Source organism: Glandiceps talaboti, chromosome 1, assembly GCF_964340395.1.
Source record: "Glandiceps talaboti chromosome 1, keGlaTala1.1, whole genome shotgun sequence".
In the NCBI taxonomy this organism is placed as follows: Eukaryota; Metazoa; Hemichordata; class Enteropneusta; family Spengelidae; genus Glandiceps; species Glandiceps talaboti.
Window position 1 is genome coordinate 33,463,881 of NC_135549.1, and position 17,489 is coordinate 33,481,369.

Below are 17,489 nucleotides of genomic sequence, written 5' to 3' on the forward strand. Positions count from 1 at the left end.
GGCTGCTAGGCGGCCATATTGGATCGTAACATGAAACAAACTGACGTGCATATGTATGCCATTGTTGCCCCTGTACCAAGTTTGAAAAAAATTGGTCCAGGCATCTCCAAGAAACAGCTCTGGATGGATGGACGGACAGACAGATGGACGGAACCCAATCCATAAGTCCCTGTCCCGGACTTTGTCCGGCGGGGACTTATTATACTTGAAGAGGTATAACCATACTATTTCCCAACACTTTTCTTCATTTAGCTGGAAAATACTCACATGACATACATGTACACAATTAAGGTGTCTTGTCACTACAAGTCACCAGACGAGTCGGACAAGGTACCTTAGGTCACTTATATTTTCCTTGGCTTAAAAGAAAAAAGAAAAATATTGGATATTATATTATAGCATTACCAATTCCAGTGAATTTTGTGACGTCATCGCTGTACATTATTACTGATAATGTACTCCGTTATTGGGCATCGCGGCCCCGGAACGAGCATAACAATACAAGCTTATTTGTTCTGTTTCTTCATACGACTAGGTATCTTTTCGAAATGTATGTTGTTACTTATGATTGTCATTTCCACTGTTTAAAAATACAACGCATTCATGAAACAAATTTGTGTTCACAGCAGTTCATTGAAGTGTATATGTGTGTGTACGTGTACGTACGTGTGTCGCTATGATTAGTATTCACCTTCCGGGCCGAACATGGCAGACGATGTTCAGCGCTGTGTATATTATACGTTGTTTTGCGTTTCTCGGTCTACAAATTCACTGGAATTGACAAAACTATAAAATAATAACAATAATGTATGCCCTCCCAGTCCATAATGGACTCAAGCAAACTTTGCACTCCATAATGGGCTCGGCTGTCACCTCGCCCATTATGTCGTTCAAAGTTTGCTTTCGTCCATTATGGGCTGGGAGGGCGTACATTATTGTTTAAATAATATCTACTTGTACTAGTACTAATTACTATGAATGATAGTCCAAGTTTTTATATACATACTGTACTCTAATTTTTGTATCTGTACCATTAAAATACAAGACCTACCTTCTCCTGCTGGAGTTGCTCTCTTAGACTGTCTTGCTCTTTCTGAAATACAGAGAAATTTCACTGAAGGAATCATCAACATTGATTCAATGGTCACAAACACCTGTACAAAAATTGTGACAATTAGTTGGTCACCTGTGGACTTGCTCAACAATCTGATATTCTGGGTCTGATGTTCAGGCAGAACATCCCCCAAATGTGGTGAGTTAGATGTAGGTGGCATGCGCACAAAGCTGAAATGGGTCCATGCCCAAAGTTCATAAACACCATGTAGGAGTTAAAAATACTTGTCAAAACTGACTAGACCAGGACTAGTGGAAATTGAATTCCAATAGTCATACTTGGAAATCTACTAGTCCTCATTCAGTTGCTTATACATACATACATACATACATACATACATACATACATACATACAAAGCTAGGCCACGCTGCATGTCACGTTCGGGTAGGCCCTACATCATGAATTATATGAATGAAAATCTGGAAATTACCGATGCGGACGTGTCACACATTTGAGGTCAACTCTCAAGTCTCGAAGATAGCATGGTTCATTACAAACTTTTACTTCGTCATACACAATAAGTTGATCAATTGACTGGTATTGATTAAATCCATTTATTGATGTGTAAAAAGATCGATTGTCAAAAGTACAGCAATGGTTTTAGTTATTCTGGAGATATTTGTACAGTTTTCATGTGATACTCATCGCCGTCATTGTGCAGTGCCTGTTTAAAATTTTTACTGCGTGCAAAAAACGGGTGAATAAAACCACAGAAAAAAAATGGGGATTCTAAAAGCATGAGGACTGGTAAATTACAATTTCCCATTGAAAACATGTTTTGCAGAGATTATAAAATGTTTCAAACTTTGAATGAATTTCCTTGCAAGTTTAGTTTGTATTGATTCAAATTCATTTCTAACATTTCGTGTTGGGACATAAACTGATTTTGAACCGCTTTAAACACAGAACTGCCCTATATAAAGAGGATTATGGCTAATCTATGCAAATGCTGGAAATTCAAACTGCTATACAGAGCACTAGCTTCTGGGTCTTGTTTTCAGCATTTTTTATGTATGCCGAGAAACACACAAGTCATGAATCATGTACAAACTGTTTGTGAATGTTGTAGGATGGTAACTTGATAGTATGATACACAAATTAGTTGAAAATCAGTCTGTTTGTTTCATAGAATGAAAAAACTTTTCAAAATGAGACAATTCTCCTGCAAACAGCTGTTTAGATTGTGTGTCATTCAGGATCATTCAAATATGCGACATTTGCATGTGAACAACCCAGATAGGCAATGTTTATATTTTGGTGATTACTTGCCAGTGAGTTACCACAAGTTTTCCACCTCCAAAACATACAGTCAGCCATATGCAAAATAGGGTGCCAGGCACAGGCAGTCATGCCTGTAACTGAATTGATTCAATTTGATTCAATTTGAAATTGATTCATATGGGGACAGGGCTATTGTCAAGATGCTATTAAACTCCTTTTGGAATATATTACCCTGAGTAGTCAATAATTATATGATAGCGCTATCCCAGATCTTATAAAGTATTTGCAAGATTATCAGTAATTTGAATATTAATCAAGCAGCTGACTGCTTGCTGAATATGTTAAAGAGTGTCGCTTGTGAGATGAAGCGAACAATTGAATGTAAACGCCGGTGTAAAGGTGATTTAGGGCGCTCACATAACTCTTGGTATGATAGTGACTGTGAAAGATTTAAAAATGAATTGTAAGTTAAATAATTATAGAAATAACATCAAGCATTAATTTAGAGGAACTGAAGAAATGTAAACGAGAATATAGAGAATTTAGAGAATTAAGCAATTAAGAATATTATTCTAAGACTTGTAATTTGGAAAAGTTGGTTATTGCTGTTGAGCAACCAAACTCCAATTCTTTTTGGTCTATGTTTAAGGGGAAGTCGTCTCCCATTTCTAGTAATATATCTAATTTATAAAATTTTAATAGTCGCATGGACCACCATGATTTTAAAACTACTAGTCCGACGGGAAATTGCACTAGTCCAGGACTTTGGCCCACTGTAATTTTTGACCCCTGCTCTAGACAATGACGTAAAATTTACTACTGAGTTGGAGGAGGATGGTTAGTTGTGTTTCTTGATAAAATGACAACTTTACAAGTTTTCAAAACATTCATATTGTGTAGCCAGGTCACAAGATTAGCTGGGATAATGTGAAAATACTAAACAGAGACAAATGTTGGTTTGATTGAAATGATCTATATCAGGAAGTCTAAACCTGATCTCAAAGGGGACGAGGGTTGTTTTCACCTTTCACACATCTCGGATTCCATTCTTTTGTCACATGATTCCAGTAATGAGTAGTGTGACCAAATCAGAACATCAAATTGGTGAACAAGTCCACAGGTGTGGATGAAAGCTTTCCTTTTTGCTTTCACTAAATGTCGTGTGTAGTGTCTCAAAAATTGAAATGTTGCAGTTGTTGATACAGTAACCTATACAAATGAATGACCTATGCATATACCAAGAATACTGAAAAAAAAATACTGCCAATGGCATTGTAGCACAACTGTACAGTTTTTAAAAATGTTTATCCATATGCTAGTCCATGCTAACAATAGGTGTTCATTTGCTGAATCCAGTTGCCTATCCAACCATGTTGCCATCTTTGCGATATATGCGATCATTTGGCTGTTGTTATGGGCATGGTCTTGTTGCTCGGCACATTTGCATACATTTTTAAATGTTTATTCATTTGTCTATTAATCCTTGTTATCGTCGCAATATATGTCATCATTTGGCTGTTGCTATGGGTGTGGTCTTGTTGCTAGGCACATTTGCATACATTTTAAAAATGTTTATTCATTTGTCTTTCAATTCTTCACCTTCACAATATACGTGATCATTTGAATGTTGCTATGGGCGTGGTCTTGTTGCTAGGCAAATTTACATACATTTTTGAATGTTTATTCAATTGTCTATTAATACCTGTTATCTTTGTGAAATACACGACCGTTTGGCTGTTACTATGGGCGTGGTCATGGTTGCTAGGAATATTTGCATACATTTTAAAAATGTTTACTCTCTTGCCTACCAGAAGATGTTGTTAATTAACCAAAATATACTGCCATTTGGTTGTTGCTAGGGGCATGGTCATTGTTCCTAGGGCCAATTTTGTCAAAATGTTTTGAAGAAAATCTGCAGAATAACACTTTCAGAAACATCTCGCCAAGTTTCAGACTCATTAACCTAGTACTTTTTTGAGATATGTTTTTTACCAAAAATGAACATTTTTACACCTAATTTGCATATCACTCATGGAATCATTGTATGCTTGGTATATGCTTAACATTTCTTTGTCCATACATCTTTAGATGCATTCCCATTAAATTTCAGCCCAATCTGCTCACTGATTTTGGAATTATAGATTTTTGACCAAAAAGACCCATTTTTAGCCCTAATTTGCATATCATCATCATATCATGCACAATTCTTAGTAAAAACACCCTGAAGAATGTTTCACCCAAATTTCAGCCCAATCTGCAAAGTAGTTTTTGAGTTTAAGTTTTTTGACCAAAAATTCCAAATCACAAACCGGTGGTAAGATCATTTTGATTTGAACAATTTCCAAACTAGACACCCAAGGTAATGGACCAACCAAATATCATGGCAATCGGTTCAGCAGTTGTTGACACACACACACACACACACACACACACACACACACACACACACACACACACACACACACACACACACACACACACACACACACACACACACAGAGACAGACAGATGCCGGGTGATCCCTATAGCACTACTGAACCTCAGTTCAGTTGTGCTTAAAAACCATTGCAACTACACTGTTGTTTGATATAGGTACATTATCAATGAGAAACATTGCAACACTGTTGTTTGATATGGCTACATTTCTTCTCACCTTGTTATTGTCTTGTATGCTGTTAATTTGTTCCATATGTTGTTGTTTAGTGGTCTGTACCTGAATGGCCATCTCATCCAGCATAGATTTCCTCTTTTCAGCAACCTACATGATATCATGAACAAATTTTAAAATTTTATGATACAAATTAAAGGAAGTTGTTTGTATAAATGCAGTTAATTGAAACTGACATTATATCCTTTAGTTGTCAAAATGTTGCACTACCACAGTGGCCTTTTCCCCTTGTTCAATTACCCCTATACAGTTTACAGTCAGCTGAAAACTAATCAATCAGCTCATTTCGAATACAAATTCATCACCCAGCTATGTCTGCCGGGTCCTCCCAGGTGGCTAGGATAAAGACACCTGCCGGGTCCTCCCTGAGTGCTCTTCTTAGCGTATTGTAAATTCTCCCAAGTACAAATTCACAACCTAGCTATGTCTGTCGGGTCCTCCCCAGGTAGCTAGTATACAGACACCTGTCGGGTCCTCCCCCCAGGTGCTCTTCTTGGCGTATTGTAAATTCTTCCAAGTACAAATTCAACCTAGCTAAGTCTGCCGGGTCCTCCCCAGGTAGCTAGTATACAGACGCCTGCCGGTCCTCCCCGGGTGCTCTTCTCGGCTTACTGCAAATTATCCCTGTACAATTCACCACCTAGCTATGTCTGCTGGGTCCTCCCCAGGTAGCTACGGTTATGACACCTACCGGGTCCTCCCTGGGTGATTTTTTTGTTTTACTTATGTTTGCATTCAGGAGCATTCATTTGCCGGGACCTCCCCAGGTAGCCTATACTTCTTACACCTGCTGGTGATCTTCCCAGCTGCAAGTGGTGCAGAGTAGCCCCCAAGATAGCCAAAATTTGTGTTTTGTGTTTTTGTATTTTTCATTCAACAGTTTATTACCAGGACATTAAAGCTCAAGTTTTTCGAGACATACTTGCCTTTCCCTACTTCATTCTACATTCACACAAGGATAGTAACAGGTACCCAATATGTGGGTATAAAGTAAGGGATTAGCATTGTCCATGGTGAATACATAAATAACAAACACAAAATATGCAATTATTAGGAAGCAATACATTTGTATGTGATAGTTCAGTTACCAAAGCTCCACTTATATTGTATGCAAGAATTGCAAGAAGGTGCTCCAGATTTGGCACAGTGACAACTAAAATTTCATCATGGCTGGCCACTAATTATATAATGATGCACAAAGTCAATAACAATTTCTAAATGCATGTTTAAAAGAACATGATGTGTTCTTAAAGAGCAGTGGTTATAGGCATGCTGTGAGAATTGGAAGTCAATAATAATGTTGTTACAGTACAATGGGAAAAACATGGACAATGAGTAGTAAGTTAGTTTCTACTCAACTACTAATAGTATCCTGACCAAGGGCATGAGGCAACAATTCTTGTGTATATCAACAGTGGAATAATATTTAAATAAATACAAAAAACAACATGAAGACAATACAAGTAATTCCTAAAGATTTATTAAACTTCTGATAGTATACATGATAAATATCTGTAGAATGGTCACGTACACAGGTATATAAAGGAGAATTCTATATCATGGCTTTTAGATCAAATGCATGGAGAAATACAATTTGTTTAGTTTTTTATGACAAAGTACAAAATATATAATTTCAATGCACAAAGAAATATAATGTCCTTAGTAAAATATGCTTTTGAATAATACTTTGGTTTGGCTTGATGCATACTATGTCCAATGTTTGTGTGTTAGTTGTATCACACACATTGTAAGCAGATTGATTAGCACCATACATGGCCATATGATCATCTGCTGCCATTTTTCATGGCCTGCCTGTTCACGATTGCGGACTGTCTTATGGTTTGAATCTTGGCTAATTTAGTATTGGAACATTGGAACATGAGGAAAATTCTCTATGCATGCGCTAAACATTTGCTCAATTCATCAATTTGCTAAAAAGAAGGGGTAGGACACTATGGGCTTCTTTTTCTCCATATGTGTGAAACCAAATCAGCCGCGTTCAAGGAAGCAAAAGCTGTTGTACTATATCCTGGAATGGTCAATTCAGCATTACTGATACCACTATGTGTCCATGACTCTGTCCGAGCCAGGGGTAATAATTGTAAAGCGATTTGAGCACGGAGTGGGAACACAAGCAATCAGTCTACAAATCTGCATTGAAATTGGGTTGAGTTGATGCTGGGGCAAGATGAAATTGGGTTGAGTTGATGCTGGGGCAAGTTGAAATTGGGGTGAGTTGATGCTGGGGCAAGTTGAAATTGGGGTGAGTTGACACTGAGGCAAGTTGAAATTGGGGTGAGTTGACACTGAGGCAAGTTGAAATTGGGGTGAGTTGATGCTGGGGCAAGTTAAAATTGGGGCATGTTGAATTGGACGAGTTGAACTTGGGACGAAGTGATCTGTTTCAGTTAATATCTACTACTACATGTACTATGGGCAAACTCCACAATGTCATACATATTTCCACAAACTAAAACTATTGTTTTAGCATGTAGTAGATTACACAAACAGGTAATAACTCGTATTGTTGTGTCAATATAATCATTGCAATATATTGTAAATACTGAATAAGGTTGAATGTGTGGACATGTGAGGAAAATTTGTTGTCAGAGATGCCATGCACCAATAGTTTTAATTTTGTGTATATTTCCATAGTAGCTAATATGTATGAAAATGTCAGTTCTTACCTTGTTGATTTCATTCATATCCTGTAGGACAGTGTCTTTTTCGGCTTGTGTCTGTTGTACCTGTTCCATCAACTGGCTGTTAGAACTGATAGCCTCTGTCAGCTGGAACTGAAGATCCTCCTTTTCAACTACAAGGCCATTATTTATACTTTGTAGCTTTTGCATTTCTTCTGACAGACTAGAATGGATACTCTATTGTAATGAATCAAAAATAGTGCCAATGGCACTGTATCACAACTGCATTTGACCATTGCTATGGATGTGGTCATGTTTGCTTACATTTTTGGAATCTTTATTCACATGCCTACCCATGTCTGTTGTTATATATGAAATATACACCACCAATTGGCTGTTGCTATGGGCATGGTCTCATTGCCGGGTATATTTGCATACATATTTGGAATCTACATTCACTTGGCTACCCTTTGTGTTTATTTGTTTTCCTATTAATCCCTGTTACCATCTTTATAATATAAACCATCATTTGGCTGTTGCTTTGGCATGATCTTGTTGCTAGGCATATTTTACATTATTTTTTATTTTTTATTCACTTACCTACCTATCCCTTTTGTTATCTTTGTAATATGCATCATCATTTCACTGTTGCTAGGGCTAGTTTTGTTAACATGTTTTGAACAATAACACCTCCAGGAACATCCCCACAAAGTTTCAGCTTCATTCATCATGTAGTTTTCAAGATATAAGTTTTTGATCAAAATTGAGAGATTTTTAGACCTAATTTGCGTATCAGTGATGGAATCATCATGTCATGAACAATTCATAACCTAAACATCCCTGAGGATGCTCCTACAGGAACTATGTACAAGTCTTAAAACATCTGATAAGATTGAATACAAAACATATTATTTTACTTCTTGTGCTATTGTGATTTCTACACACTGGTGGTCTCCTACCTTGCTCAAGTTCTCTAATTCAGCTTTAAGTGAATTATTTTCTGATGTCAAAGATTCAAGTTGTACAATTTTGGTAGTTGTATTACTAGCCACCTACAACCACCATCATCCATGATACACAGCAGATGACACATATACACAAGAGCAGAGTGCAATCATTTCCATTACAGTAGGGTAACACATAGAGGGAAAAACAAATAAACATGCACTCAATATATATAGATCACAAAAATTAACAGATAACATGCAACTGTAAATGCAAAAATTAAAAAAATAAATAAATACATATTGAAATATCAAAAAGCTCAGCCGATTATCAAAGGTCTTGTGTACAATACTTTCCAAATTATTGATTGGTATATACAATATTAGTGTAGGCAGGTTGATTGGTATGTAAAATATTAGTCTACGCAGGTTGATTGGTATATACAATATTAGTCTATGCAGGTTGATTGGTATAAACAATATTAGTCTAGGTACGTTGATTGGTATATACAATATTAGTCTGGGCAGGTTGATCGGTATATACAATATTAGTCTGGGCAGGTTGATTGGTATATACAATATTAGTCTAGGCAGGTTGATTGGTATATACAATATTAGTCTAGGCAGGTTAATTAGTATGTACAATATTAGTCTAGGCAGGTTAATTGGTATGTACAATATTAGTCTAGGCAGGTTGATTGGTATATACAATATTAGTCTGGGCAGGTTGATTGGTATATACAATATTAGTCTGGGCAGGTTGATTGGTATATACAATATTAATCTGGGCAGGTTGATTGGTATATACAATATTAGTCTAGGCAGGTTGATTGGTATATACAATATTAGTCTGGGCAGGTTGATCGGTATATACAATATTAGTCTGGGCAGGTTGACTGATATGTACAATATTAGTCTGGGCAGGTTGATTGGTATGTGCAATATTAGTCTAGGCAGGTTGACTGATATGTACAATATTAGTCTGGGCAGGTTGATTGGTATATACAATATTAGTCTGGGCAGGTTGATTGGTATGTACAATATTAGTCTAGGCAGGTTGACTGATATGTACAATATTAGTCTGGGCAGGTTGATCGGTATATACAATATTAGTCTGGGCAGGTTGATTGGTATATACAATATTAGTCTGGGCAGGTTGATTGGTATGTGCAATATTAGTCTAGGCAGGTTGACTGATATGTACAATATTAGTCTGGGCAGGTTGATCGGTATATACAATATTAGCCTGGGCAGGTTGATTGGTATATACAATATTAGTCTGGGCAGGTTGATTGGTATATACAATATTAGTCTGGGCAGGTTGATTGGTATATACAATATTAGTCTGGGCAGGTTGATTGGTATATACAATATTAATCTGGGCAGGTTGATTGGTATGTACAATATTAGTCTGGGCAGGTTGATTGGTATATACAATATTAGTCTTGGCAGGTTGATTGGTATGTACAATATTAGTCTGGGCAGGTTGATTGGTATGTACAATATTAGTCTAGGCAGGTTGACTGATATGTACAATATTAGTCTGGGCAGGTTGATCGGTATATACAATATTAGTCTGGGCAGGTTGATTGGTATATACAATATTAGTCTGGGCAGGTTGATTGGTATATACAATATTAGTCTGGGCAGGTTGATTGGTATATACAATATTAGTCTAGGCAGGTTGATTGGTATATACAATATTAGTCTGGGCAGGTTGATCGGTATATACAATATTAGTCTGGGCAGGTTGATTGGTATATACAATATTAGTCTGGGCAGGTTGATTGGTATGTACAATATTAGTCTAGGCAGGTTGACTGATATGTACAATATTAGTCTGGGCAGGTTGATCGGTATATACAATATTAGTCTGGGCAGGTTGATTGGTATATACAATATTAGTCTGGGCAGGTTGATTGGTATATACAATATTAGTCTAGGCAGGTTGATTGGTATATACAATATTAGTCTGGGCAGGTTGATTGGTATATACAATATTAGTCTGGGCAGGTTGATTGGTATATACAATATTAGTCTAGGCAGGTTGATTGGTATATACAATATTAGTCTGGGCAGGTTGATTGGTATATACAATATTAGTCTAGGCAGGTTGATTGGTATATACAATATTAGTCTAGGCAGGTTGATTGGTATATACAATATTAGTCTGGGCAGGTTGACTGATATGTACAATATTAATCTGGGCAGGTTGATTGGTATATACAATATTAGTCTGGGCAGGTTGATTGGTATATACAATATTAGTCTAGGCAGGTTGATTGGTATATACAATATTAGTCTGGGCAGGTTGATCGGTATATACAATATTAGTCTGGGCAGGTTGATTGGTATATACAATATTAGTCTGGGCAGGTTGATTGGTATGTACAATATTAGTCTAGGCAGGTTGACTGATATGTACAATATTAGTCTGGGCAGGTTGATCGGTATATACAATATTAGTCTGGGCAGGTTGATTGGTATATACAATATTAGTCTGGGCAGGTTGATTGGTATATACAATATTAGTCTAGGCAGGTTGATTGGTATATACAATATTAGTCTGGGCAGGTTGATTGGTATATACAATATTAGTCTAGGCAGGTTGATTGGTATATACAATATTAGTCTGGGCAGGTTGATTGGTATATACAATATTAGTCTAGGCAGGTTGATTGGTATATACAATATTAGTCTGGGCAGGTTGATTGGTATATACAATATTAGTCTGGGCAGGTTGATTGGTATATACAATATTAGTCTAGGCAGGTTGATTGGTATATACAATATTAGTCTGGGCAGGTTGATTGGTATATACAATATTAGTCTGGGCAGGTTGATTGGTATATACAATATTAGTCTAGGCAGGTTGATTGGTATATACAATATTAGTCTGGGCAGGTTGATTGGTATATACAATATTAGTCTAGGCAGGTTGATTGGTATATACAATATTAGTCTAGGCAGGTTGATTGGTATATACAATATTAGTCTGGGCAGGTTGACTGATATGTACAATATTAATCTGGGCAGGTTGATTGGTATATACAATATTAGTCTGGGCAGGTTGATTGGTATATACAATATTAGTCTAGGCAGGTTGATTGGTATATACAATATTAGTCTAGGCAGGTTGATTGGTATATACAATATTAGTCTAGGCAGGTTGATTGGTATATACAATATTAGTCTGGGCAGGGTGATTGGTATATACAATATTAGTCTGGGCAGGTTAATTGGTATATACAATATTAGTCTGGGCAGGTTGATTGGTATATACAATATTAGTCTAGGCAGGTTGATTGGTATATACAATATTAGTCTAGGCAGGTTGATTGGTATATACAATATTAGTCTGGGCAGGTTGATTGGTATATACAATATTAGTCTGGGCAGGTTAATTGGTATATACAATATTAGTCTGGGCAGGTTGACTGATATGTACAATATTAATCTGGGCAGGTTGATTGGTATATACAATATTAGTCTGGGCAGGTTGATTGGTATACACAATATTAGTCTGGGCAGGTTGATTGGTATATACAATATTAGTCTGGGCAGGTTGACTGATATGTACAATATTAATCTGGGCAGGTTGATCGGTATGTACAATATTAGTCTGGGCAGGTTGATCGGTATGTACAATATTAATCTGGGCAGGTTGATTGGTATATACAATATTAGTCTAGGCAGGGTGATTGGTATATACAATATTAGTCTGGGCAGGTTGACTGATATGTACAATATTAATCTGGGCAGGTTGATCGGTATGTACAATATTAGTCTGGGCAGGTTGATTGGTATGTACAATATTAGTCTGGGAAGGTTGATTGGTATATACAATATTAGTCTGGGCAGGTTAATTGGTATATACAATATTAGTCTGGGCAGGTTGATTGGTATATACAATATTAATCTGGGCAGGTTGATCGGTATATACAATATTAGTCTAGGCAGGTTAATTGGTATATACAATATTAGTCTGGGTGAGGTTGATTGGTATGTACAATATTAGTCTGGGCAGGTTGATTGGTATATACAATATTAGTCTAGGCAGGTTGATTGGTATATACAATATTAGTCTAGGCAGGTTGATTGGTATATACAATATTAGTCTAGGCAGGTTGATTGGTATATACAATATTAGTCTAGGCAGGTTGATTGGTATATACAATATTAGTCTGGGCAGGTTGACTGATATGTACAATATTAATCTGGGCAAGTTGATCGGTATATACAATATTAGTCTGGGCAGGTTGATTGGTATATACAATATTAGTCTGGGCAGGTTAATTGGTATATACAATATTAGTCTAGGCAGGTTGACTGATATGTACAATATTAGTCTGGGAAGGTTGATTGGTATATACAATATTAGTCTAGGCAGGTTGATTGGTATATACAATATTAGTCTAGGCAGGTTAATTGGTATATACAATATTAGTCTGGGTGAGGTTGATTGGTATGTACAATATTAGTCTGGGCAGGTTGATCGGTATATACAATATTAGTCTAGGCAGGTTGACTGATATGTACAATATTAGTCTGGGAAGGTTGATTGGTATATACAATATTAGTCTAGGCAGGTTGATTGGTATATACAATATTAGTCTAGGCAGGTTGATCGGTATGTACAATATTAGTCTGGGCAGGTTGATTGGTATGTACAATATTAGTCTAGGCAGGTTGATTGGTATATACAATATTAGTCTAGGCAGGTTGATTGGTATATACAATATTAGTCTGGGCAGGTTGATTGGTATGTACAATATTAGTCTAGGCAGGTTGATTGGTATATACAATATTAGTCTGGGCAGGTTGATTGGTATATACAATATTAGTCTGGGCAGGTTGATTGGTATATACAATATTAGTCTGGGCAGGTTGATTGGTATATACAATATTAGTCTGGGCAGGTTGATTGGTATATACAATATTAGTCTGGGCAGGTTGATTGGTATATACAATATTACTCTGGGCAGGTTAATTGGTATATACAATATTAGTCTGGGCAGGTTGATTGGTATGTACAATATTAGTCTAGGCAGGTTGATTGGTATATACAATATTAGTCTGGGCAGGTTGATTGGTATGTACAATATTAGTCTAGGCAGGTTGACTGATATGTACAATATTAGTCTGGGTGAGGTTGATTGGTATATACAATATTAGTCTGGGCAGGTTGATCGGTATGTACAATATTCAAGTGCCAACATTGCAAGTCATCCATTGCATTGGATTCAAGTGCCGACATTGCAAGTCATCCATTGCATTGGATTCAAGTGCCGACATTGCAAGTCATCCATTGCATTGGATTCAAGTGCCGACATTGCAAGTCATCCATTGCATTGGAGTTCAGATGCAGACAACATTTATTTGATATTTGATACTGTAAGTTGTGCCTTTACAGTAAAACATCTCCTACCTGTTCTTGAAGGGCTTCAATAATACTTTCGAGTTCTTGTATTTTACATTGCTGCTGGTCCTGGTATGCATCAAGACTCTGTAAAAATAATATTATTATAATGAATACATTCCAACTTGTTACATTCAACCAACAAGTCTTGTCACATAACAGGAGTGTTGAATATTTGGTGGGGGTTAAAAATACTGGCACTCCAGTATGGCAAGGATTGCTTTATTTAGTTTTGTAATTGTAGAAAGAAAGAAAGAAAGAAAGAAAGAAAGAAAGAAAGAACGAAAGCAATCCTTGCAGTGTTGTAGTGTTAACACTCTGAACCCCCACCACCACCAAATATTGGACACTCCCCTTATGTGACCTTGAGTTATGACTCATTCCATCCAGGAATACTAGACAGAAAGAAAACAATCATCGCCACAGTGTAATGTCAGCATTCTGTACTCACCCCCATAAAAATTGATCACTCCCTTAGATATCTCACATTTATGCATCTGTGCATTTAATTGAGGAGTAGTAGACAGAAGGAATACAATCCTTGTCACTGTGTATTATCAGCAGTTTCTACCCTCCCATCAAAATGGTCACTCCCTCACATAAGAAACATAAAGCGTAGCTAAAAATGCCGCTCCCCAAATAAATAGTGAGCATTTCCTTATGTAACTTCAATTTTTGCATCAGTGCTTCAAGAAATAGAAAGCAGAAAGAAAACAACCTTTGCAGTAATATAGCTTCATTTTATTGACTCTATTTCAATTTCATTTTTAAGAGCCCAGCCAAATGGCCCAGCCCATATGCTAGGAGCCTAATGGTCGGGCAAAAACACCAGGCCAGGCAGCCTGGCCCAGTCCATTGGCCACACCCAAGTGCCATGTCCCTGTCCAATGACCACACTCAAGTGCCATGTCCCCGTCCAATGGCCACTCCCAAGTGCCATGTCCCCGTCCAACGACCACCCCCAAGTGCCATGTCCCCGTCCAATAGCCACCCCAAGTGCCATGTCCCTGTCCAATGGCCACACCCAAGTGAATCATCCCCGTCCAATGGCCACACCCAAGTACCATGTCCCCGTCCAATGGCCACACCCAAGTGCCATGTCCCTGTCCAATGACCACACCCAAGTGTCATGTCCCTGTCTAATGACCACACCCAAGTGCCATGTCCCCGTCCAATGGCCACACCCAAGTGAATTATCCCCATCCAATGGCCACACCCAAGTGAATCATCCCCGTCCAATGGCCACACCCAAGTACCATGTCCCCGTCCAATGGCCACACCCAAGTACCATGTCCCCGTCCAATGATCACACCTAAGTGCCATGTCCCCGTCCAACGACCACACCCAAGTGCCATGTCCCTGTCCAATGGCCACACCCGAGTGCCATGTCCCTGTCCAATGACCACACCCAAGTGCCATGTCCCCGTCCAACGACCACACCCAAGTGCCATGTCCCTGTCCAATGGCCACACCCGAGTGCCATGTCCCTGTCCAATGGCCACACCCAAGTGCCATGTCCCTGTCCAATGACCACACCCAAGTGCCATGTCCCTGTCCAATGGCCAGCTACCCTGGAACGCAATGTATGCTCAGTGCTCACTGTCAATAAATTATTTGGCCGTTCCTGAACTGTTCTGGTTTTTTCTGGTAATGATGACTTCACAAAATCCTTTAAAGATTGACAACCGATCAGACCTTCAATTACATAGACGTTCACATGAAATATATGAATGGCATGTTAAAACACAGTTAGTGTACGTACACATACACACTGTGTAGTCAGGTAGTCAGTAAGTCGATATAACCCCCACTAGATAGTACTAATGTTACAGTGTTATGATCTCAATGGGACAACTACTTTCAACACAATTTTTTACTTCATCTGCTAATTTAAAATATCTACTTTTTATTATCATAACTTACCAGTCAGTATTATTTAGTCTGTAGACAATGACATCGTCAATGACTATCTACAGGTGGGGATTGTTGTTTGGCTGTAGTTGTGGTTGTGGTAGTGGTTCATACATATATGGTACAATACAAGCATCCCCCACTACCACATCTTCTTCGTCATCACTAGTACTGCATGTATTATTGTCATTGTTAATTTCTATACCTAAATAGTCAAACATGGTTCCACTAGAATCGCTATCGCTTGTTACGTAATCCGACATATTTGAAATTCCTTCCAGTTGTGACATCATGAAATTTTCCAAAAAAATTAATTTTTCATAATTAATCTCGTACTTTTGTCAAAAATGTCACACATAACTTTAATCACCTATGAAAACTACGTCATTTCCAGGCAAAAAGTCGGAAACTTTGGAAACCTATTTACATACACTTTAAATATCAAGGTCCAGGTCAAATATATAGATATTACCAGAAAGGTCATAACTATTGATAAAACTAAAAATTAAGTGTATATACTTTCTGAGCTACCAGTCACACACTTGAAATATAGAATGTCATGGATTACCTGACTAGTTGTGGTTAGTTCAGCTTGTATCCGACCATTCTGTTCAATCAATGTCTATACAACAAAGTAAATCAAACATGTAATTAACATTTAGATTTGTATCAAAGAACAAATATCCTACATTCATCACCAAGAGTTCATAGATGACTCAGGCCAAACAATATATTTTGATAGTATTACACCTTACTTATCTGGTACTTGTAGGGATTGTGGACATACACTGAATACCTTGCCCCCAGTATACAGATACGATCTGGTACTTGTAGGGATTGTGGACATACACTAAATACCTTGCCCCCAGTATACAGATATTATCTGGTACTTGTAGGGATTGTGGACATACACTGAATACCTTGCCCCCAGTATACAGATACGATCTGGTACTTGTAGGGATTGTGGACATACACTAAATACCTTGCCCCCAGTATACAGATACGATCTGGTACTTGTAGGGATTGTGGACATACACTGAATACCTTGCCCCAGTATACAGATACGATCTGGTACTTGTAGGGATTGTGGACATACACTGAATACCTTGCCCCAGTATACAGATACGATCTGGTACTTGTAGGGATTGTTGACATTCACTGAATACCTTGCCCCCAGCATACAGATACGATCTGGTACTTGTAGGGATTGTGGACATACACTGAATACCTTGCCCCCAGTATACAGATACGATCTGGTACTTGTAGGGATTGTGGACATACACTGAATACCTTGCCCCAGTATACAGATACGATCTGGTACTTGTAGGGATTGTGGACATACACTAAATACCTTGCCCCCAGTATACAGATACGATCTGGTACTTGTAGGGATTGTGGACATACACTGAATACCTTGCCCCCAGTATACAGATACGATCTGGTACTTGTAGGGATTGTGGACATACACTGAATACCTTGCCCCAGTATACAGATACGATCTGGTACTTGTAGGGATTGTGGACATACACTAAATACCTTGCCCCCAGTATACAGATACGATCTGGTAC

At 37.8% G+C, this 17,489-nt stretch overlaps 1 protein-coding gene across 1 annotated transcript in view; it reads right to left on the reverse strand.

The window, feature by feature from the left end:
* Positions 1-17,489, reverse strand: part of LOC144435964 (GRIP1-associated protein 1-like) — a 143,769-nt gene that overhangs the window by 18,117 nt on the left and 108,163 nt on the right. Inside the window, exons 15-19 of the mRNA XM_078124612.1 lie at positions 16,490-16,543; positions 14,020-14,097; positions 7,693-7,884; positions 4,991-5,095; positions 1,052-1,093 (exon numbers count right to left, since the gene is read on the reverse strand). Of these exons, the coding sequence (XP_077980738.1) occupies positions 1,052-1,093; positions 4,991-5,095; positions 7,693-7,884; positions 14,020-14,097; positions 16,490-16,543 (471 nt within the window). The remainder of the gene's footprint in view (positions 1-1,051; positions 1,094-4,990; positions 5,096-7,692; positions 7,885-14,019; positions 14,098-16,489; positions 16,544-17,489) is intronic.